Source organism: Sceloporus occidentalis, unplaced genomic scaffold (assembly GCF_023333645.1).
Source record: "Sceloporus occidentalis isolate IW3139 unplaced genomic scaffold, rSceOcc1.0.p SCAF_3, whole genome shotgun sequence".
NCBI classification, from domain to species: domain Eukaryota; kingdom Metazoa; phylum Chordata; class Lepidosauria; order Squamata; family Phrynosomatidae; genus Sceloporus; species Sceloporus occidentalis.
The window spans coordinates 26,984,386-27,009,093 of record NW_028316983.1 but is presented as its reverse complement, the minus strand read 5'-3'; the positions used below and the strand labels follow the sequence as shown (position 1 = coordinate 27,009,093).

General features: G+C 39.0%; 1 protein-coding gene across 5 annotated transcripts in view; it reads left to right on the top strand.

Annotated features, from left to right (window-relative positions):
• The window catches only part of LOC149315678 (brefeldin A-inhibited guanine nucleotide-exchange protein 2), a 74,954-nt gene that overhangs the window by 45,686 nt on the left and 4,560 nt on the right, over positions 1–24,708 (top strand). For 2 of the 5 annotated variants that reach the window (XM_089513869.1, XM_089513870.1), the window contains 20 exons: positions 1,350–1,501; positions 1,826–1,954; positions 2,822–2,980; positions 4,827–4,974; positions 5,445–5,544; positions 5,962–6,002; positions 6,087–6,256; positions 7,499–7,650; positions 7,772–7,944; positions 9,500–9,660; positions 11,209–11,339; positions 11,433–11,562; positions 12,384–12,519; positions 13,810–13,948; positions 14,031–14,085; positions 14,926–15,040; positions 16,089–16,219; positions 21,730–21,898; positions 22,779–22,917; positions 24,471–24,588. In XM_089513869.1, coding sequence (XP_089369995.1) covers positions 1,350–1,501; positions 1,826–1,954; positions 2,822–2,980; positions 4,827–4,974; positions 5,445–5,544; positions 5,962–6,002; positions 6,087–6,256; positions 7,499–7,650; positions 7,772–7,944; positions 9,500–9,660; positions 11,209–11,339; positions 11,433–11,562; positions 12,384–12,519; positions 13,810–13,948; positions 14,031–14,085; positions 14,926–15,040; positions 16,089–16,219; positions 21,730–21,898; positions 22,779–22,917; positions 24,471–24,588 — 2,648 coding nt within the window. Of the gene's footprint in view, positions 1–1,349; positions 1,502–1,825; positions 1,955–2,821; positions 2,981–4,826; positions 4,975–5,444; positions 5,545–5,961; positions 6,003–6,086; positions 6,257–7,498; positions 7,651–7,771; positions 7,945–9,499; positions 9,661–11,208; positions 11,340–11,432; positions 11,563–12,383; positions 12,520–13,809; positions 13,949–14,030; positions 14,086–14,925; positions 15,041–16,088; positions 16,220–17,119; positions 17,421–21,481; positions 21,617–21,729; positions 21,899–22,778; positions 22,918–24,470; positions 24,589–24,708 lie in introns of those variants that run through there. The other 3 variants (XR_016280386.1, XM_089513871.1, XM_089513872.1) reach the window with 3 other exon arrangements.

Here is a 24,708-nt window from a genome sequence, read left to right as displayed (position 1 = left end):
TAATCCTTAGTACACGGAATTCCCATGGGATCAGAAAATAGCTCAGAAGTCATTTATTACATTTCTTTTTAAAAATCCACCTGCATAACAGGTAAACAGGATATGGCTAAGGAGGAAAATGACTTTGGGGTTGGAGGAATGCATCTTCCCAGTTTGAGAAGTTTCTAGCATTCGGGGCCTTTCTGCATAGAAAAAAAAGCATGATAGAAAGCTGTGAAATAACCCATGGTGTGGTGAAAGTGGAGAGTGAGCAGATTCTCTCAACCTATCATAAGACTTTGTATTGTTAACCATCCAATTAAACTGAGTGGTGGGAGATCAGTACAGACAAAAAGTAGTAGCGTTTCACACATCACATAGACAATAGAACTCACTGTCACAAGGTTTACAGACTAACACGGCTATATCTTTGAATTCTACCACAAGGTATAGTGGTTGCTCGTAGTTTGAGCTAGATAAATCCATAGAGGATAAGCTCAGAAGTTACGTGTGATGGATACATATTATCTCTAGAGTATTTGAGGTCATATCAGATGCTTTTGTATATGAGTTGCTGGATGACACAAGTGAGAGATTTTTCATGTCCTGCTTGGGGGCTTCCCAGTCTAGATAAAGCAGTGCTAGAAGCAGATATTCCCATATGGATGAGACTGAAGGAATTTTGGTATTTACCCCTCTCAAAGGCAGTACTGGGGGAAACAGAAGTTAAACATCAGAAAGAGTGACACGTGTTGCATGCCCAAACACTGCAGAATTTTTGTCAGACTCACACATAGCTAGGGAGGAGGAAGTAAGGGAAGTGTATAAATTATTCTAGCAAAATTTGTAACAAGGGAGAAGAGGTGAGAACGATGTTACACCATCTTGGAACTGGAGTGGCAATGTATGCAAATTGAGTTATTTGTTGCTTACGGAAGGAAAGACGATAAAACAAATATTGATAAAAAGTTTAACTCATGAGAAGTAGCTCTATAATTGTTTTAACATAGTGTGAATAAAAACTGAGCTTCTGAAGCCACTCTGAGTCCCAGTCTTGGGAGAAGGGTGGAATATAAATAAATATCATCATTATCATCATATGGAAAATTATAAAGTGAAAACTGGATTTAATTTTATTATTTTCCAGAAATGAAATATAAGCACTTTAATGTAAATTAAAGACTCTTTAGAAATAAGTTTGTATCTTCAGTATTTAGTATGTTCAATTATAAGTTACTGTTTTAAGTTGCCGTCTCTTAAAAGTGTAAAAAAATATTTTTAAAGAAGGCTTTATTTTAAAAGCTTGTATTCTGCTTTCTCTAGAATTTAGTATAAATGTAGCCAAAAGACATATTTCTTTTGTTTCTTAGATGTAGCCAGTGAGAAACAACGACGGTTGTTATACAACATGGAAATGGAGCAGATGGCAAAGACTGCTAAAGCTCTAATGGAGGCAGTCAGCCATGCAAAAGCACCTTTTACTAGTGCAACTCACCTGGATCATGTCAGACCTATGTTCAAAGTGAGTATGAAATTAGTCATGGGTACCTAAAATGATAGCAGTACTTATTCAGATACAGAACTGAGGCCATATTTGTAAGGCATTCATTTAAAAAATTCTTTATATTGGGGTGGGGGCGCTATATAATGTATCAGACAAACTGAAAATAATGAAGAGTAGAGGGGTTGGGTAAATATTCAAGAGCCTTAAAAATACTGTGATGTTGCTGGTCTATATCACCTGAAAACCAGCTTCTTGTTGATGTAATTGTTTCTGATACTGTCAGTGGCAAAATATGATTACCTTATACCCGGATAAATTTTACTGAATGTCTTTTTCTTTTAGCTTGTGTGGACTCCATTATTGGCTGCCTATAGTGTTGGCCTTCAGAACTGTGATGACACTGAAGTAGCATCATTGTGCTTAGAAGGAATACGATGTGCTATCCGAATAGCCTGCATTTTTGGCATGCAGGTTGGTACAGAGTAGCCCTATTACATAGGGTACTGGGAGGCAATACTCATCAGAACGTCTGAAGATGGTGTTTCTTAGGATGTGTCTTAAAGAAACATTTGTGTCTTGCCCAGCAAATAATTTACTGCTTTCATCTTGATGTGTGAATTTTGACTTAAAAAATTAGGAAGTCCTGTTAATAATTAATACTTTTACTTTTGTTCAAAATCAAATGATTAACCCATCATGGTCATAGCTGATGCTAGGCATAAAGTTTAGCTCAACCTTTTCCTAGACTAGCTCCTGTTGAACCTAAAGAAATATGGGCATGGCAGTTGATTTTCTATACTACTTTGTACCACACTATTATCTCTACTGAAGAACCATTGCCCATTTCACACTGCCTGCTTTTAGTCCCATCTTCCTACATGTTGGGGGGCGGGGCAGGAATGAAGAAAGAGAAGAATCTTATAACTGCACAATACAACAAAATAAAACCATATGCTCAAACAAACAAGAAACAGGGATTGAGTACTTATTGACAAAAAACTGGGGTAAGAATCTTTATCCATGCATATAAATATATGTTAAAGGGATACACTTTTAAAAATGGAAAATATTCTAAATATCCACCTCTCTTTCTCTACCTCTTATTAAGAGACCACTCAGTTCTTCCAACTTGAATACATTTTTTTCACAGATCGTATTTATTCCCCTCACATCTCCCTGTCTCCATGTGTTACCCTAGCTAGCCTCATAACATCAGTGAATGAGTAAAGGTTTGTAATCACCCCTTAAGTGATCTCCTGCAGTAAATTTGTGTCTGGGGATTAAGGAAAATATCTCTGTTTTGTTGTGACCTATTTTTGCTTTCTGCTTTTGTTGTAGCTTGAACGAGATGCTTATGTACAGGCACTTGCTCGCTTTTCCTTGTTGACGGCAAGCTCCAGCATCACGGAAATGAAACAGAAAAATATAGATACAATTAAGACACTTATTACAGTGGCACACACTGATGGCAATTACCTAGGAAATTCTTGGCATGAGGTAAAAGCCATATGAAGATTTTGTGTGTACTAATTACTGTTCACCTACTGTTTATGGGATCTAGATATTAATGCATTTTTACTGCTGTATAATACAGAATGCATTGTGTGGCACCTGCATATTGAGGGAGTTCTTGTGCAGAGCTGTCTTCAAGGCCAATATCTGATATTGTTGATCTGAAATTCCCAGCTAGAATTGTGGAAATTGCACTCTGGAGGACTGCAGAATTCCAACCCCAGCCTAAATCCAGTTCTTAGTCCCTGCTAGGGTAGTCTCATTTAATCAATAAAACTTACTACGTTCCCAGTGATACTCTGGGTGCACTCTAATTGGGACTAATAATTGGATTTCAGTCCATATATTTCTTTTGTAATTACTGGGTTTAATTTTGTGTCACTAGTATTTACACCTGGGTTTTATGTTGAAGGATATGTAAATTATCACTAGATTTTACAGTGGAACCTTTTTATATGCTGGGGTTTGGTCCCAAGATAGCAATAGCAAGTACATTTCTAGGAGCTCTGGTGGCACAGTGGTTAAATGCCTGTACTGCAGCCACTCACTCACAAACCATAAGGTTGCGAGTTCAATACCAATGAAAGGGCTCAGATTTGCATCCTTCCGAGGTCACTAAAATGAGTACCCAGATTGTTGGGGGCAATTAGCTTACACTTTGTAAATCACTTAGGGAGTACTTAAGTGCACTGATAAGTGGTATAGAAATGTACTTGCTGTTGCTATTGCTGTGCCGCTTATCAGTGCACTTAAGCACTCCCTAAGCGGTTTACAAAGTGTAAGCTAATGTAAGATCCCCCGTGGATAACAAAACCCGTGGATGCTCAAGTCCCATTAAATATAATGACATAGCAAAATGGTGACCCTTATAAAAAATGCAAAATCAAGGTTTGATATTTGAAATTTATACTTTTTTTGAACATTTTCAAACCGTGGATGCTTGAATCCGTGTATAAAAAATCCATGTATAAGAAGGGCCGACTGTACTATCTTGCATATTTGCCCTGACATTTGTAATTTATTTAATCCACTTTTAAATCCAGCAAAGCCAATGGCTGTAGCAGATGGTTCATTCGCATCAATATTGTAACGTAGAACAAAGGCTAAGAATATCTCTTGATGTTACTGCTGTCCCTATACCTGTTTGAATACCATCATCTGAATGCATGAAAATTCCAGCCTACAGTATTTTAAGGTGAAGGCACAAGTCATAACCTAAAGTCAAATATCTTTCCAATGACTCATTAGCATTAGGCAGAGAAGAAAGTCTCCAAACAAGTGCTTAAATCACTTTGTTGTTGTTATGTGCCTTCAAGTTGTTTCCAACATGTGGCGACCCTAAGGCAACCCTATCACAGGGTATTTTTGGCAGAATTTGTTCAAAAAGGGTTTGTCCTTGCCTTTATCAGAGGCTGGGAGAGTGTGACTTGCCCAAGATTACCATGGATGGTTTCCAGGATTTGAAGCCTCGTGTCCTGCTGCAACACTCAAATCACTATATCACACTGGAGTTATTTAAATCACTACAGATTGCCAATTTAAGATAATAAGGACTCAGATGAGAGACATTGTGTTCAGAATAACAAAGCAAAAGTGTCGTAATTATAATAACTGGCAGTGAAAGTGTGAAACTGACATTGTAACTGGAGATTAGTGATTGCTAGTTACCAGGAATCCTGCAGGAGGTATTGAGAAATGAACGTATTGAGCATATATAGACTGTTGTTTGTATGCATAACCATTCCTCAGTAGTGAGATGAATGGGAGAGTCCTTGTCCATGTCGAGCTTTCACAACACTGGTACTGATCTGAGCATTCATTTTTTTATTAGATTTTGAAATGCATCAGCCAGCTGGAGCTAGCACAACTCATAGGAACTGGAGTTAAAACACGTTACCTTTCTGGGTCTGGACGTGAAAGAGAAGGGAGCCTCAAAGGGTTCACATCTGGAGGAGAAGAATTCATGGGTCTTGGACTAGGTATGGAGTGTAACCTCATATTTTATGCCTGAGAGAACAAGCTAATTAATTCAGGACAAAGTGGTTATTGATCAGTTTCTCTTTTCAGAGTGGACAGTTAACAGTTTTGGCTTTTACTGTGTGGTCCCTCAGTATTTACTAATTAATGGCAGTGACTCATTTAATTGCTGGTCCCAAAAAAAAGAAACTGAACAGGAGACAACAGATCTTTGTTCATATTGGCATTCTTGATACAGCCATCAATAAAAATGTTCTTAATGATTGTACCATGCATAATATTATATAAGGAGGGTCATGTTTGATAGCAACATTTCATCCTGCCAGTTCTGTAATTATTGGAGCCTGCCTGTCTCTATATTCACAACCTGTGGTTTAGCTGTTAGTCAGTATGGTGATCATAATTAGTTGATGGTTACAATTCTTTTCTTTTCTTTGTTTATAATAATTTAGTTTTGGTGTTTTTTTAATAGGTAATCTTGTTGGTGGAGGTGTTGATAAAAGACAAATTGCCAGCATTCAGGAATCTGTAGGAGAAACGAGTTCACAAAGTGTGGTGGTAGCAGTGGACAGGTATTATGGAATACCTTTTTCTTCTGAATGAAATAATGCAGTTCTTATCCTCACGACTAGTAGGCTACAACATAAACTTTGGGATACAAATCCTAATTTTCATACTAGCATGTGAAATATTAATACCATTCCTGGTTTCTGGTACCTTAGGTGCCAAAGAAAGAATTTGGATGGGGGAGTCAAGAGAGAATCTTAAAAACAGACAAATTGCCACTCCCATAGATAACTCTCTGGCCCCATTCTCTAACCCAGTTGAACAGCTTGACACAAATTGCCTTAAATGTAAAAAAATAATTCTACAATTATTGTAAATTGGCTGTCCTCTGTTCTGTGTGTCAATCTATGTTTAAATTTATAATGGACTTTTTCTAGTATTCTACTTCATGTGGCTTAACTCTCACATTTTCCCCCCCACAGAATATTCACAGGCTCAACTAGACTGGATGGAAATGCAATAGGTATAAGCTGAAAAAAATTTCTTAAACCAACAGCAGTTACATGGCATATATTTAATGGAATAATTCTTCACTTAACGTTTTCAGTTGACTTTGTTCGATGGTTGTGTGCTGTTTCCATGGATGAATTGGCTTCCCCTCATCATCCACGCATGTTCAGCCTGCAGAAGATTGTTGAAATCTCCTATTACAACATGAACAGAATTAGGCTCCAGTGGTCCAGGATATGGCATGTAATTGGAGATCACTTCAATAAGGTATTTCAAAATTTAAGATCAGTAAAACAAACCTTTTTAATTATCAGTTCAAACACCAGAATTATTTGGTTGCTTCGTTTTAAGACTCATCTAATTGCGGGGCAGGCTCTGTTTGCATCACACATACCGTATATACTCAACTATAAGTCGACCTCATGTATAAGTTGCCTCTCCGCATGGCATGGGGAAATTGAAAGAGCTGCTATCACATTTCCCTAGTGAACCATAAATAAGTCAACCTGGGGTTTTGGGGTCAATTTTTGGGCATAAATTTTTAGATTTATAGATGAGTATATACGGCACTGATTTGCACTTTAACACATGGACCAGCAATAATCTCTCCTTGTATTCACTAACTCAAAAATGTGAGAACTTAAAACACCTTTACCATTCTCTTCTTCTTTTGCAGAGACCAGCATATCTCAGAGTGCTAATTCCACCTGTGGAATCCATCAAACTTCAAAAAGGTATTTCATTCATTATAGCAAAGAAAACCTATATCCAAATAATTGAATGTTTATAATTGCGACTTTGCGAATGTGCCATTAGCATTTATTTATTGGATATAACTTATTTCTTTGCTGTAGTGAATGAATTATGTTTCTGGAGCTAGGGGCACTCCACAGATGGAATTAGTATTCTGAGGATATCTTGATCCCAGTAGTAGAAGAAGAAAACAGTGACATCATGATGATGATGATGATGATGATGATGATAATTTCTGTTCCGCCTCTCCCTATATTAGATCGACATGGACAGCTATAGAGAGCACACAATTTCATATTTTACTGTTCATTCCCTGCCAGTTTGATGCTTTTGTGTGAGGCTGATTTTTCTGTGGGTTGTAGGGTTGTTTGCTCTACTTCTTGGTTTGGCAAGATCTATTGATCTGCTGTTTTTTGTTTGTTTGTTTTTTGTTTTGGCCTTAATTACACTTGGATAATCAAGTTTCCCATTTTCTAGACTTTGTATGCTGACTTACAGGGAAATGAGCTGTACTCAGATCTCAGATCATTGACATTTATTGGCAAGAAATATGCCAGTTTGAGTGTTGGAGGGTAAAGCTTTAGACAGTCTTCTTTTTTAAAATCTCAATTCTAGATCCTCTCTGACTTTTTTTTTTGGCATAATGATTGACATTTTGCTTCTACATCCCCATTAGTTTGCAAGATTGGGATTTCTACAGTCCCATTTTCATTGGATATTTTCTTCTTTGAAGAAATTCTTGTTTCTCATTCACAGGTTGGTTGTAATCCTAATGAAGATGTTGCCATCTTTGCTGTTGATTCTTTGAGACAGCTATCAATGAAATTTCTTGAAAAGGGAGAGTTAGCCAATTTCCGATTTCAAAAAGATTTTTTGAGGCCTTTTGAACATATCATGAAGAAGAACAGGTTTGTGCCTCTCTTACAAATTCAAATGTAATTTTGCTCTTTTGTGTCCCTGTAGAATAATGCATGTGGTGACATGCACAAGACCACAAATAAGGTATTAAATTGTTTTCCTTTTCTTCAGATCTCCAACAATACGAGACATGGTAATACGCTGCATTGCTCAAATGGTGAATTCTCAAGCTGCTAATATTCGCTCAGGGTGGAAGAATATCTTTGCAGTATTTCATCAAGCAGCATCTGATCATGATGGAAATATTGTGGAGCTGGCATTCCAAACAACAGGGCATATAGTTAGTAAGTAAACCAGATGAAATTATCAGAAGCTAGCCTCTGACAATTGAAGAGATAATTAGCAATATTCCAAACAGAAATAGGATCAACATCTAGTAGAAATCAGGAACCTAATAAAACATGTAGATGGGGAACCTCTTCTGTTCCTGGGGCCAGATGCCAATTTGGGAACTATCTTGGGGGCTTGCATTCTAGCAGTGTATGAGACATAAGGGTCCAGGGTAGGGTAGGCAGGACAAGATGTAATTCTTGCCAATTTGGACCTTTCCCACCAAGCATAAAAAGCAGAGCTCATTATTTATGTCTGTTGGAAAGTTGTTTAAAATTTAAATACAGTATTCTCCTTTCTAAGAGGGTCTTTAATATTTAAATGCCTTTAAATCCCCCTCCTATCTCTATTCAGAAAGAAAAAAGACATAGGCAAAAGCTACAGTTGACATTCAGTATTGTTGCTGCTCCAGCTCTGCTGACAGGGTCATGATCAGAGAGAGGTGCTTCTTATATCCAGCCTCTGTATTACACAGTGGCAACACTGGAAATTACTGCAAAGAGAGAACAAAGATGTGGAGCAAGTCCTGCTATGACAGAACATGTCATCCAACTACACAGTAGTTTGCTACGTGTCCAGTTATGGCAGCAGATTATCTGAATTGGAATCTTCCGCTGTCAGAGACAGATGAGAGATTTCACAATCCCTATTTAGTATGAAGTACACTCCTAACCCCCACCCTACCCCACCATTATCTGTAAGGTAAAGAGAAGAAGAAGTGTCATATGAATTGGCATTGCATGACTATTATTTGTTATTTGACATTTTTAATTTGTTGCCTGCCTTACTTTATTGAACCCATTCCTGTATTGTTATGTATTATTTATATATATCATGCTATTATTTCTTAGATAGTACGCCATGGGCAGGTTTACTTTTATCTGCTTTATTGTTTGTATGTACAGCGCTATGCAAATCTACAGCGCTATATAAATAAAGCATAATAATAATAAGAAGAAGAAGCATATACAAGAAACAGTCACTGACAAAAGACCTCTGTTGCATTTACAAGGTTATCATACTGTGCAATATAGCCCTGTGTCTGTTATGTTGCTGTTTCATTAGCTACCATATGCTTACATACCATGCTGAGTGGTTTACAGATTGTTAATTTGACAGTTCCCTGCCCTCAAGCTTACAATCTAAAAAGACATGACACAAATGGAGAAGGGAATGGCTATGGGGAAGGGAATTGAGTTCAGCAGATACTGCCAGTTCTTCTGTCCTTCCAAGACCAGGGTGGTAGCAGTTAAGATGGAGAGAGGGCATTTCAGCTTCCTCTGAGGCTAGGCATGCTAGTTAGTCAACCTACAGAAGTACCACCAACTTAATTGCCATTAGCGTTTGCTGTGTAGAAGACCAGATGTTAGCGGAGCAATGTAGTTTGCAGTGCTGTTGATCTGGTTCACTTAGATGCTTATATATTGACTGCAGTTCCAAGATGTTTTACAGAGGAGAAGTAATAATAAATGTGGTGACTGTGTTTATTTCATTTTTTCCCTTCCACAGCCAATATTTTTCAACAGCATTTTCCTGCAGCAATAGATTCATTCCAGGATGCTGTAAAATGTTTATCAGAATTTGCCTGTAATGCTGCCTTTCCAGATACCAGTATGGAAGCTATTAGGCTGATCCGTTATTGTGCAAAATATGTTTCAGAAAGACCACAGGTATTTTTCCTTATTTGTATTTATGTGCTTTTTCAGAGGCTTAAAGTGTATGCATAATGAAAGAGACACTGTGGCATTTATAACTCATTCGAACATGGTACTAGATGCCTCAAAATTTGAGAGAGCGATTTTGGCTTCCATCCAAATTGCAACGCTGAGTTTCAAGTCAAAGTTCCAAATGGGAGATTCCTTAGAAGTAAAAGGGTAGTGACCTGTAACTCAGAACATTGTGGTAGATGCCTCAAAATTTGACTTAGTGCTTCTTGTTACCACTCAAGTTGCAGTGCTTAGCTTCAAGCTGAAAAGTCAAAATTCCAAACAGTAATTTCTAGATTCAAAAGGGGGGCCTGCCATAACCAATTGAAAAATCAGGATAGACAACTCAAATTTTGACAGATTTTTCATTTGTCCTCAACCATTTTGGGGACATTTTAGAAGCAAAAAGGGGGCTGCTGTAAGTTACTGGGACATTGTGGTAGATACTATACATTCTGGTAGAATAGTTTTGTTTATCTATGTTCTAGTGGATGGGGTTTTTTTTCCCCAAAAGCAAAAAAGACCCATCCATAATTCATCAGGAAATCATAGGAAAACAGGAGAGGATGGAAGCATTAATACTAAAGCATCTAGGATTTTAAAGTTAAGAGGTAAGAGAGGCTTCCTAAGGTATTTCTGGTTATAGTCTTAAGTTTTAAAAAAGGGAGAGGAAAAACATGGATATCCTTTTGGAGTATTAAGTATGGGCCCAGGCAGTACTGCGTACACTTCAGCTAGTTTGAAATAATAGGAGTCTTACTTTAGGGAAGTTTGTTTTGTCCATATCCCTGATGACCTTTAGACCCCAAGTCAAGGAAATCCCTTTCTTCATGGTTTCTGCAAATCACACAAATGGGCAAAAGTTAGTTTGCAACCTTTTGCAACTTTTTGGCGGTAGCTCCACCCACCCCATATATAGCCCCTAACGGTCCTGCTCTTCTCCGGTTCCAAGTGAGTTGCACAAATGCGACTGCAAGCTAGTAAAGTGAGCAGGACACTATGGCTGTATCCACACTGCAGAAATAATCCAGTTTAATGCCACTGCAAACTATAATTCCCAAAATGCCAAAACATTGACCAGTGGCAATTAAAGTTTATTTTAATAACAATTAAAAATATTATTATATTACTGATATACTGTATGTTTATCTCTAGCTTGTATACAGTACTAACTAGGGAGTTCTTATCTCATGTATTTCTAGCCCTTGTACTCAGTGAAAGTATATTGTTATATTTTTCAGTTTGATTTTAAGAAAATTGAGTGCTTCCCTTGTGCCACACCTTAAATGAAGATGTTATTGGACTCTTATGTTGTCTTATAAAATGCCTTTGATTTTATATTTAACACACAGGTTTTATCAGAAAGTCCATCACTTTATTATGAAATAAGAAATTACTTTCTTTTATTTGAAACATTTTTTAAAATATGTTCTCTTTCATCTCCATTTCTCAGTTGTGCAGCAAGAAGTTATTGATATGCATGAGTGTTTATCAGATTTTACCTGTTCACAGGTTTTAAGAGAATACACAAGTGATGACATGAATGTGGCTACTGGTGATAGAGTTTGGGTCAGAGGATGGTTCCCTATTTTGTTTGAACTTTCTTGTATCATAAATCGCTGCAAGCTCGATGTGCGGACAAGGTAATGAAACTTTAGAGTTTTGGCTATGTCTACTTATCAGCATTTTTCCCTTTTACATGGTTTTCTCTTATGGCTTTTGTTCTCATATTATAGAGGGCTAACGGTTATGTTTGAAATCATGAAGAGCTACGGCCATACTTTTGAAAAACACTGGTGGCAGGATCTGTTTCGAATTGTGTTTAGAATATTTGATAACATGAAGCTCCCAGAGCAGCAAACAGAGGTATTAAAACCTATTTTATATTAGCAAATAAAATTGTGTTTTTGTAAACAAAAAATCTAAATCAGATTTTGATTTGATGATTTTCCTCCCTTTTAAAAAAATAATAAGGGCTCTAAATTTATGGGATTGGGATTTTATTGTCAGATATACTGACAAAGTGAGAATTTCCACTCCATTTGGGTTTTATATCTTGAATGGGTTTAAGAAGAATGTTGGCTATCCTGTTCTTCATTAATCAACCCAGTTGTTGTTTCATACTGTACTACATAATAATAATAGTAATAATAATAATAATTTATTTATAGCCCGCCCAATCACGAAGAATCCGGGCGGGTTGCAACAATAAAATACATCAATTACAATAGAGTTAAAAATCAAACCCTAGACCTACCCCCCCCCCATACTCAGTACTAAAACAGAATTAAACAATAATAGTAAAAAAAAACACATTGAAAACATTAAAAGCATTTTAAAAAAGGCAAAAACATAGGCGGGGAAGAATAGACAAATGAGGGGACAATATCTCTATATCTGCGGAGGGTAACTAAGTTGGAAAGGCCTGCCGGAAGAGATCCGTCTTGAGTGCTTTCTTAAAAGTTGCCAGAGTGGAAATGTGTAAAAGATGCTGTTTCAAAAACTAATATAAATAAAAATGACAGTCCGTGGGAATTTTTAATCTATATTTTGATAGTGTAGATGTGGAATACAAAGAAGCCTGCAACTGTATAATCTTTGTATTGATTATACTTATGTGATCAGAGATCACTCTAGTTAGCAGTCTGTTTCAATCAGAATACAAAGCTTGCTGTTTCTCTCAACAGAAATCTGAATGGATGACTACTACCTGTAATCATGCACTTTATGCAATTTGTGATGTATTCACACAGTTCTATGAGGCTTTGAATGAGATTCTTCTGGCTGATATATTTGCACAGTTACACTGGTGTGTAAAACAAGGTAGTTCATCTACATACATGTCATTGTATTTAAAATTTGGGACAAGATTCCTTTGTAACAAATCTTCCTTTACTTTTAAATGCTCCATTTGCATTTTATAACAAGAAAACTTTTGAAGAAAAATTGCTCATGAAAATATATGCTCCACAGGACCTCACATACCACTTGCCACCATTGGGGAGAATGGAATGGGGTCATTGGTGGCAAGCCTGCAGAAGAAAAGAGTCAACTGTATTTGTTGAAGTTATACTTCTAAAAAAATCCTTTAAAATTAACTTGCAATCACCATTCAGTGGGACTTACATTAGTCCTACCTAGTTGACATAATAGGACTTTAATTGTGATTGACAAAATCCATTCATTTCAGTGAGTCTGCTCCATATAGGACTACAATTTGCTCTTCTGAGCTAAATTCAAATAATATTGTGTTGCTACTGCACCACAATACTCTTGTAGTGTTTTGTGTATTTTAAATGCTTCACTTACTTGCAGTGGAAAGTGAAAAAATAGTTTTTAAGGTTCTGAGTTCCATTTACTCTCTTTTGCTTTTGGCCTTTAGTGAGCTTGATTAGAAAGAAATTATTTGTAGTTATCCCCTTCTGGCCCATGGTATAAGTCTCTCTTCTCATTGACACATAGTCTGGCCTTGGGTTGGTTCTAGACTAAGGGGTAAAACAGACTGCACCTTTGCACTGGCTTTGGGGCAGTGTCAGAATGCGGCACTTACATACTGCACATTCTGATGCCACCTTGAAGCCGGCATCACACTGCTCACCTGACTGCTCATGCACCAGCTTTACTAACTGCACACCACAGGAGCACTGCAAAGTCGATAAGGAGGTCCAACTATATATTGTTATATTTTTCAGTTTGATTTTTATTTCCATGCAACATGCAGTGAACTGAATCGGTGTTGATCAAATGCAATGGCATGAAATGGACTTCAGATCTTTCTTTTTCACCAAAGGACCTCAATCAATTCTAACCATAGTTTCTTTATCAGTGCACATATTTAGAGCCTTGGGTAAGGAAATAGGAAAATGTTTTGGAAATGACATGAGGGAAGGCTTGCATATTAATTTCTCCATAGTGCCATGTCTGCACCAACTCATTTTCACCATGTCCAATATTATTGTCTTGTTACTTACTGGCAAGAACTATATGAAAACCCAATCAGGCTGTTTTCAAGTACTGTTGATTTCTGACATAATGTGTATATAATCACAGTTAATGTTCTTTGATTTTTGTTCATTTGAGGACTACTTTAAATATGCTTTTATTTTTCTTTAGATAATGAACAGTTAGCTCGATCAGGCACTAACTGCCTAGAAAGCCTGGTCATATTTAATGGACAGAAATTCAGCCCTGTAGTCTGGGACCAAACTTGCAACTGTATGCTAGAGATCTTCAAAACTACAATTCCTCATGTGTGAGTGTAATTCCAAATTTAAAATGTGCCAAGCAATTTCATATTTGGTTATATTTCTGATCTAATTGTTTCTTCCTTAAAGCTTGCTGACATGGAGACCAGCAGGAATGGAAGATGATTCATCAGAAAAGCACTTGGTAAGTGCTCCAGTTTCTCATTCCTGAACTGAAAAAAGTATGTGCAAAATGAAGATCTATGTGACTGCCTCATGTTTGTGGACATCTAGTGTGACATAAGACGTATTAGTGATGCTGCAAGAAACTTATGCAGAGGGAGAGGGTTGCTGCTGTTAGCTGCAGGGGAATTGCAAAGAGGCCTCTTCTCATCTTAACAAGTTTCAGCGACTCCTCTTCCTCCATGAGTCTTCAAGTAATTATGAGGATATTCATCTCTGTTAAATTGTTGTTGTTGTGTGCCTTCAAGTAATTTCTTACTTATGGTGATACTAAGGTGATCTTATCATCAGGTTTTCTGAAGCTGAGAGTGTGTGACTCACCCAAGGCCACTTTGGGATTCAAACCCTGATTGCCAGAGTCATAGTCCAATGCACAAACCATTGACTCTGTCAAATACTATTCAGATATAATCAAAGAGGATGATAACCTGAAAATATTGAAAAATAATAATTAGTGTCAGTAACAAAGAGGGCTATAGTGGATTCAACATTGGACTAGGACTCTGAAGACCAGCGTCTGAATCCCTTCTGAGCCTTGGAAACCCACTGGATGACCTTGAGCAAGGCACACTCTGAGCTTCAGGGGGAGGCAAAGGCAAATCCTCTGAACAAATCTTGACAAGAAAACACTGTGCCGGGTTTACCTTAAGGTTGTCATAAGTTGGAATTCACTGGAAGTCACAAAACAAGCAGCAACTAAATATATTTGATATACTGTATATATTTAAATTGTACTGCCATGATACTGAGACATGACTAATTTATGAAAGAAACATTACCCAAGATTATGTTTTACTTTAAGGATCTGGATCTGGATCGCCAGTCTTTAAGCAGTATTGATAAAAATGCTTCAGAAAGAGGACAAAGTCAGTTTTCAAATCCTACAGATGAAAGTTGGAAAGGTGGCCCTTATTCAAGTAAGTCTGCACTTCAGCATCTAAATATATCAGGACTATCAAATTTTCATTCAGGCCTCCTTGCACCCTCCTCTAATGTGCTGGAGAGCTGCTAAGATCTGCAACTCTCTCTGTAAAACATGTTTACGAGGAGTGGATATCATGCAGATCTCCTATTTGTAGTCAGACAGTAAGCCCAGCAGCCCCAGCCAGTGATCGGGAAAGTTGAGGGTTGCAGTCCAACAACATCTAGTGGGCTGCACAGTTTCCACTCTTGATCTTCATAAAGGCCTTTAATATTTTCATATCCTAGCATACACTGTGATGCTCCTGTTATTACCTTGCCCCATAGTTGTTGCCAGATTCATAAGGTTTTATAGAAGCCTTGGAAACTAAAATGGCAAATCAAAACCATTCAGTGCACTGTTCATGAAGACTTTGTATCAAGTGATTCATGAATAACTTTTCAAATGCAAATTATGGTGATTTCATGTCTTTGGCTAACTGGTTTGTTACTCTGAAACCTGTATTTAGAAACCATTCATCTATCAGTAAAACACAGACAAAATAATAATGAGTGCTCTCAAATGTTAAGTAGTGTACTATAGTGAAAGTACAAAACTGTAAATGACATGGAGCTAATCTAGAGATGATGGATATGGATTCTTATTTCTAAACACAGTTGCACAATATAGGGCCCAAACAGACAGGCCAAAATAAAGCTTCGGGTGACTTTGGAAGTACTGTATGCTATTTAAATGCTGCACGCGTCCTAAGAGGCCGCAAGCCGCACTAAAGCCACGCTCCAGTCCTAAGGACTGGAGCACAGCTTTGGCGCAGCTTCTGGCCTCTTAAGATGCATATGTCATTTAAACAGCATACCTCCAAAGTGACTCGAACAGCTTTATTTTGGCCTGTCTGTTCAGGCTCATAGGCTTGGTAATAAATCTTGCTGGGAAACAGGAACTGGGGCAGCTGGGCTGATGGACCTTATGTAATAGTACCAGGTTTTACTGAACAAAACTAGAATTGGTCTAGACTAAAACCTAACATACTGATATTCTTTCAGACCAGAAACTCTTTGCCAGCCTCCTCATTAAATGTGTTGTGCAGTTGGAATTGATACAGACCATTGATAACATAGTATTTTATCCAGCAACAAGTAAGAAGGAAGATGCTGAGCATATGGCTGCTGCTCAGGTAAGAAACTTGAATACTCTTCCAGGTCTGTGTTTTACATTTACCACAAAATATGGAAGATGGCAGAGGAGAACTAGGCACAAACCAAAGCTTCTGAGACTCCACTTTGCACTGCTGCATGCGGTCCAGCTTTCCCTCCTGAGAGCGTTTTTAAGAGCTAGGAGGCGGTGTGATAGCACAGCTCTCTAAGAGCAACCTCAGGAGCCAGTCATTTTTGAACACCCAAGAAGTGGACCAGAGAGGAAACTCTCTTCCCAGATCTCTTTCAACCCTAAGCTTTGCTTTTGCAAAGCAACCACTGATTGATAAAACAACTGTTTAGTCAGTTAACCACAGGGTTGGGCTAACCTGTATGATTTTAAGCACACAGTAAGGATTTCTGACTCCCACCTGTTAAACAATGTTAGCTAGAAAATAGCACACACAGTGCCCCAAATGTGGTGCTGACATAAAAGAGGTGAAAGTGGCCAGGTGTGGGTTATTGTGAGGAATGCAAGTTCAGTTCTAAAACTCAAATTCCTAGGTTCATTGTATACCTTCTGCACCAGACTCTGTTTTTTCTAGTTATAGTAGAAAAGAAAAAAGTAGGGCTTGCAAAGCTGAACATTGCCTGTACTTGTATAATTAAATCATTCATGGAATACTCTGTAACGCAAGAGTAGGGAACCTCAGGGTTTGGACTGAATTTGGTCCCCCTGCTATCCTAGATAGTAAAATGTCCTTTGCCATGGCACTGCTATTTGATGGCTTCTGAACATGTTTTTTTTTAATTTCCCATTCTGAAAGTTTGAAATGTCTCTTAGGTAAGGTTCAAATTAAGTGCTTTAAATATGTTGGTCCTGTCAACCACTGGAATGTAGCCAGACTATTCTATTCTAAACTATTCTATTTTACCCTCAGACTAAAAGAAGCCCCCAATTTTGAAGTAAAGGAAGTTGTGATGACCTAGTTCTTTGTGGTCTCTGCGTGTCACACAGATGGATATTGCACCTGCTCAATTCCATCCACATAATGTTCCAGAGCTGAGTAGGTTTTGGCAGGAATCCTGCTCCTTTCAGGCACCAACATAAATAGGACTACTCCCTCTCAGTTCCATTTTGTTTGTCATGCTGTTCATCTCAGATAGTTTCAGTATTGAGTATCCCTTTGTGATTTTTCTCTCTTCTGTAGTAGCCTTTCATCACTTTTCTCTCTCTCCTCTGGTTTGCTTCTTTGTAGTTGTTCTCTCGTATAACACTTTAAAAAACATTTGCATTTGTTAGTTCAGTTCCTTCTGCCTCTTCCTCCCTTATCAATTCTGAAGGGCCTTGAAGGCTCTTTTCAGGAACTATGTTTTTTGGTGGGAATCAACACTGAAAGCTATTCCAAATGTCTTTTTTGCTTGAGTGAGGTCCATTTAGTGCATTCCTGCTCCAACTATAAAGGGTTTACTCCTCAAGAATTCAGAAATTGAGTCAGTTTGTATCTCTGGAAACAGTCACTCAAGGTTGCTGACCTTGCTACTCAAAATCAGCCTCTGCATTCAGCATCAGTGTCTATTTCTAAAAAAATATCCATTAACAGAACTCCCAATGGCCTGGAAAACTATAGTCTCCCTATGGACATTGGAAGCCAGCTCTATTCTTTCATCTTCACCCGCTGAAGCTCAAGATGGCTAGGATACTGTCTAGGTTCCCCCAACTTCAGGTAGATGCATTTCCACATGACCTAAGTCTGGTGAACGAGTGCTTGCTCCTTAAGGAGAAAAATGACCTAAAGAAAAAAAGAAGTGTTCCCCAGTAGTGACCTTGGTATCGATGGCTACCCCAGTCCAGCATCCATTATCACTTCATCCTCCTCCACTTGCCAGTACTGAGGCTATGGCTTACATTGAGGATCAGAGGGTGCCCTGTGCAGCACGCACCTAGTCCAACCAGTCCTCAACAGAGCAGTTCATCCATACCTGCCCTCCAACCTTCAGCTCCCAGGAGAGCCACTTATCAGCATATTAACCACCTCTCCCTTCTCCTTGGCCACCTACTCTATTGCTTTGACACCAGTCTGACTCATCCAGGCAGTCTCATATATTACATAGTCATGGTTTTGATCAAACCAAAATTGCTACAGACCAAACGTGGCAAAGACTTTGCGTAACCCAACACTGATCTGAATCCCCAAATCAAGTGAGCACTTATGAGATAAGAGTCCCCTGGGAGGCAAGGTTATTGCTTGGCCCTGAGCCAGCATCAGTACCAACACCAGTGTCACAAGGATTGTTTGGGCTCAGATTTGGCAGTGTCTGGCTTCTACATATGTGAGCTGCCCTGGCTGCAGCAACCACATATCTATCAGTACCATCATGAGCAGCTTCTTACATCTACCTGGCCCCATTGATATGTTTAATATTGGTCCAAGTCACCATGGGAACATTGATACCAATCCTGGTTGAGGATTCTGCAGTGCACCAACTCATCCTTGGCAATTGATACCAACAGTGACAGTTTCAAGGCCTCCAGACTAGTACATGGCTTCAGTACCAATGGCTACAGTTTCCAGAGTGCTGGTTCAAGGAACTTCTTTGGCAATGATCTGTCCACCAGACTAAGAAGTGGCCTCAACTTCTACATCCTGACCTTTGGACCAGGAATCTGTTTGGGCAGCTCCAAAGATGCCGACATCACCATCTGCTGTCCCTGTGCAACAGACAGAAGCTTCCTTGGCACTACCTGCTATCCAGCTTCCATCACCATCAAGACTCTACTGGTGTGCTTTCTGATGACACTTCAGGGGACAAGGATGGAGGAGGTAGGTGATACAACTTCTGTGTCACCACCTGAGGATCTCCAGTCATATACAGAATTAATCTTGCAGATGGTAGACCGAAGAAGCTTTAAATGGTCACATTAGCTACAATCCTTTCTCTCCTGAAACAGGAAGATTGGTTCATCTTGCTAGATCTACAAGACACTTGTTTCCATTTTCACATTCACTCTCAGCACAAATGTTTCACAGATGGATGCAAGCTGTAGCAGTACAAGATGCTTCCCTTAAGTTTGGTGATAGCAAGTAGCAATAGCAAGTACTGATATACTAAACAGTTTACAAAATGCAAGCTAATTGCCCCCAACAAATTAGGTACTCATTTTAGCAACTTACTGAAAGATGCCAGGCTGAGTTGACCTGGAGCCTCTGGCTGGTATTGAACTCACAACCTTGTGGTTTGTGAGTGAGTGGCTGCAGTACAGCTCCCTGAATGTTCACAAAAGTGATGGCAGTGGTTACCTCCCAGCTCAGAACCAAAGGGACAAGTGTCTTTCTATACCTGGACAATTGGCTGGTTGTTGTATTGATGGAGAACAAGTTGTGCAGAGATATAGGAAGAACCCTCTTCGTTCTAGCTCAGTTGGGCCTTTGGGTGAATGTGGAAAAGTAATCTTTCACCCCTTCCCAATCTCTACCCTTCATAGGGGTTACCTTGGATTCCAGACTTGCATTCCCTCCAGTGGATAGGATGCAGTCTATCTGGCACCTGCTGGTTCACATCCTGAACACCAGGCAAGTGCCCTAGGATTGATCACAGTTACCACTGTTGACACCCTATGAGCACAGCTTCAATCTCAACCCTTGCATCTTTGCTTCCTGCGACACTTTGATGCAGGTCAAAACTACCCCTTCTCATCCTACCAGCAGCTTCTGCTTGTTTCACAAGTTAGATCAACACTGCACTGGTGGTTCCAGCTAGTCAGCTTCTTCAAGGGTCTGTGTTTTTTTTGCCCTCAGCCTACAAATCTATTGACTTTGGACACTTCGGGTCAGGAGGGGATACACATGGGCACTGATCAAGTGTAGAAAGTCACTAGCACATCAATGCCTTGGAGATGAAGGCCCTCAAGGCATTTGAAAGCTTCAACCATGGGACAGTGGTCCAAATTCTGTTGGGCAACATGACAACAGTCATCTAAATAAACAAGGAGGTACCAGCTCCTGAACACTCTTGCCATATACCTGTGGGGACTGGTGCATTCATAAGCACACCTTTGTAAGTCCCTGAACAAGACAATCTCCTAGCACTATTTCAGTTGAATGGTGGTGGAAGCTCATGGGTACTCCTTATCCCATCATGCCTTCAATCTTATTGTGTGCCATTGGGACCAACCAGTGATGGAAAAGTTTGCTTCCACACAGAACTGAAACACAAACTCTTCTGCAGCAGAGGGGACCATGGCCACAACTCTTTGAGGTATGTCTTTCTCCAGTATGGGATCTCTAACTATTTCCACCTTTTCCTCTGATCACCAGGGTGCTATATTCTTAAAGCCTTGTGGTGGCCCAAGCAGCTCTTGTAATGCTCCTGCAGGTGTCTTTTTGCAAATATTTCCAGCTCCCATACTCACCCACTTTGCTCGCTCAGATATGAAGCAAGGTGAGGCATCCAGATCTCAGGTTCCTTCACCTGGTGGTTTGGAGCCTTTGGAAGAGTTAGATGCTCACATCCTCTCCATTTTATAGGCCTCACATAAGCCTTCAATCCAATTATGATATACCCTCAAATGGCAGTGTTTTACCTCCGTCACCCAAACTTTGGGTCTCCCAATGGCTCCAACTAATAAGAGGATGGTGATAAGTTTTCTACTGCATGTAGAGGATGAGGCTCTTTCTCTGTCCTCTTTGCAGGTCTATCTGGCAGCTAAAGTGGCATACCAACCAATTGGTCTTATATCAGGTGTCCTTGTCTGAGCTAGAGAAAGCTTTGCATTGTCTGGACGTTCAACAGACCTTCTCATTATACTGCTCCTATCAGGAAATCCCTCAGAGACTGGTTCTCTGCCAGGAGGGATGGAAAGTTGGCTTTCTTGTTTCATCGCAGAGACTGTCCGCATGGGTTGTCTGAGTGATCAGTTTGGCTTACTAACTGGCCAGAAAAACAGAACACTTGGGCCTCAGTCCCATGTGACTCATGTAGTCTCCACATCCCATGCATGGTTAAGATGTGTTGTTCTACCATACATTTGCAAGGCAGCTATGTGGGCTCAGCTAACTACCTTCAACCAGCAGTAACAAATAGACTGTAAGGCTCAGGCCGATGCATTATTTGGAAGGATAGTGTTGTCTTCTGTCCTCAATAGACCTGCCCCAGCTCCATTGGTAAGCATGCTAGTCACCCAAGTTGTGTGAGGCACAGATACCATGAAGAAGGATAGGTTGCTTACCAGTAACTGTAGTTCTTCAAGTGGTCATCTGTGCCATCATACAACCCTCCCTCCTCCCCTCTCTTTTCTGCAGGTCTGGTTTACTCTTGATGGACAGCAGAATTAAGAGGGAGTGGTTCTTGGCGCTATTGATGTTGATGCCCAAATGGGCAGAGTTGCCACCAAAAGCTACTGAGCTCTGAAATATTCTGTGGATGGATCTGCACAGGCGAGTATCCAATTGTGTGAGGGCACAGATGACCATTCAAAGAACTATAGTTACAGATAAGGAACCTGTCCTCCTTCAGCCACTACTCCCTGTAACAAGATTTTCCTCTTCAGAGGGACACGCTAGATACAGATATTCACATTGACACTGAAGACCAAGGAATGTACAAATACATGTCTTCCCAACATCTGTTCAAGCTGCTAGACTGTCTTCAAGAGTCACATTCATTCTCAAAAGCTTTCAACTCAAATTATGAACAACGGACTGTCCTGTGGAGAGCAGGTGAGCATTTAGGCTTTTAAATTAGTCTAATCACACAGAATAATTACTCAGGACGTTTTAAGATAAGTGTAATTTAGAATATTGTGATGCAATTAAGAAAGTTGTATTGCTCATAATCTTACATATAGATTAGTATAAGTCAGTTAAACTCATTAGAAAAGATAAAAATGCTTGCTAAGGTTTTGTAGGAAAAGAATACTGCACTACAAGTAAATAGACTCAATCAAGGTGTGAGCAGGGTTGTTAATAGGGTGACTTGGAGGTCTCTCATTCATAAGGTCACTGTAAATTGAGATTGATGGCAGTTAACAACAACAGTGCAGTAGCTGTTCTACTTACTTTTTCATGTAGAATGCAGCAGATGTCATTCCAGTGGACACTGTTAGATTCAATTAACTGAAATCAGTGCAGTGGCACTTATTTTTCCCTTAATATGGTATAGCAGTCCTTGGCTTTTTGTAAACTTTGGGGGCAACACATATCTGTCTTTAAACCTGCAAACTGTGGAGTTTCATTTAAATCATCAACTAAGTCTGTGATGGTTCTTTTATAGTTGAACGCAGTATTACATTTAAATACATTTAATGATGCTATTAGAAAAAGTGATTAAGATTAAACACATGAGAGAGGGGAGAGGAAGTATTTAACCATTTTCCTGCTCCAGATGTTCCTGTTGTAGTGATTTTTACTTGCATGTCATTTCAAATGTGTGTATACCTTGTCAAATCATTTTTTAAGCCTCATAAGGTGAGAAAGCTGTGGAAATGGCTTGGATTTGCAGCAGCTGTTTAGTTAGTGCTATTGCACCTTGATTTCAACTTTGTTTCTGGCATTTGGCAGTATAAGAATATGTAGCTGTCTTTCTGTCCTCAATTTCTAGGTTTCAAGGGTAAATCAAAGCCTAACCTTTTGAAACAAGAGACCAGCAGTTTGGCTTGTTGTTTGAGAATTCTTTTCCGAATGTATGTTGACGAAAACCGCAGAGACTCCTGGGAAGCTATACAAGAGAGATTGCTGAAGTAAGTATTATTTCTAGTCTTTAAAAACATTATTAAAGTAACCAGTCCAATGACAGGTGTAGGATCCCAGTATCAAGTACAAGCTGATGACAGTAAAGTCAGGGAGGAAGGTGTGAATCCAGATTTCAAAGGAGATATTCACCATAATGAACACTAGCCTCCATATAGGTTCAGTACCGTAGATGGGATCTCTATAAAGTTTGGACTAAAATCCAGAGCAGATTAACTGCCCCACCGACACCAGAGATCCCAATAGCATTAGATACCATAGTGATAACAATCAGCACTGTGCAAATTTACGGCACTTAAGACTAATAATAATAGCATTTACATTGCTATACTGCTTCATACACATAGTGAATATAGTGAACTAAGAACTCTCTAAACAGTTTATAATGTGTAAGCCAATTGCCCACAAGGTGGGTACTCATTTTACTGACCTACAAAAGGATGGAAGGTTGAGTCAACCTGGAACCCTCTGGAATTAAATTTACAACGTTGTGGCTGCAGTACCAGCATTTAACCACTGCGCCACCAGGGCTCCTAGCTCCTGCCAGCTTCCATTATCAATGCGTAGGTGAAATTTATCTACATGAAAAATTGTTCAGATCAAACCCCCCATCTGATCAGTCTGTCTCATATAAATATTCTTCAAAGGCAGTAGGTATCCCCTCTCATCTGGCATTCTGTTGCAGTTGGAGGTGGAGTTGACTGCTCTTATTTCATTAGGCTTTAGTTTTTCAGTTTTCTTCTCAAGGAAGGTTTCTTGCCACAAGGAAACGTGAAGACTCTTCTCCAGTGATACCATGTGGCCCTCTGTGGTAAACATATATCTATTGCCTGATCTGTGCACTTGGTTTTCACCATCAGATTGATCACATGGTGGGCTTAATGTGAACAATTTTTCAAGTTGAGTAATCCTTAAAATGCATGGCAACAAGTGGTTCTGGCGGCAACAACCTTCTAGGTTAAATTTTTTCCATCTAAATTGTCTTGTTCATTTTAGCAGAGGAACCCACATGTGACATGGAAAGGAATGGGTATTCATATCATGTCTTTTCATAAAGGCCAGTAGGGAAGTCTTCATGTAAATCTGAAGACAGACTAATATCTCGATTAGGATGTGGATTTCTTCCATAACCATTAACTAAAAGACCCTTACTTTAGTACTCTATGCTTTTTGTTAGGTTTTGATTTTAGTTAGGCAAAATAGTTTGAGGTTGGAGAAGGAAATCCTATTAGTAAATGAGTTAAAGTAGCTTGATGTATCTTTGTAGGAAAAGGAGAAACCTTTTGGAAGCAAATGAAAAAAAATCACATATATGCATACAATTACTTCCAAATTTAGTAGTAGGTTTAGTAGAGTGAATTTTTGAGGCAATATAATGAAATTAAATGAAATTAAAACTTTGGATACTTTTGTCTTTTCATTTAAAAGTACATGAAGCAGAACTCCCACTTGTACTGTTAGACTTAAGATGAGGTAGCAATATTCACGGTTTGCATACTGTTCCTATTTCTATGTACTGATTGTATACATAATTTTCTTTTAGTGTATGCAGTGAAGCGCTGGCCTATTTTATCACTGTGAACTCAGAAAGTCACCGAGAGGCCTGGACCAATCTCTTGTTGTTACTTTTAACAAAAACGCTAAAAGTTAGTGATGAAAAGGTAAGAAAAGAGTCTCACATTAGTTTCATATACAAAACCTGACTTTTACTTTTACATGAAGCTTCAGCCTCCTTTATGTGGTCTTCTCATTAAGGAATATAACATGTTAAATGGGAATGT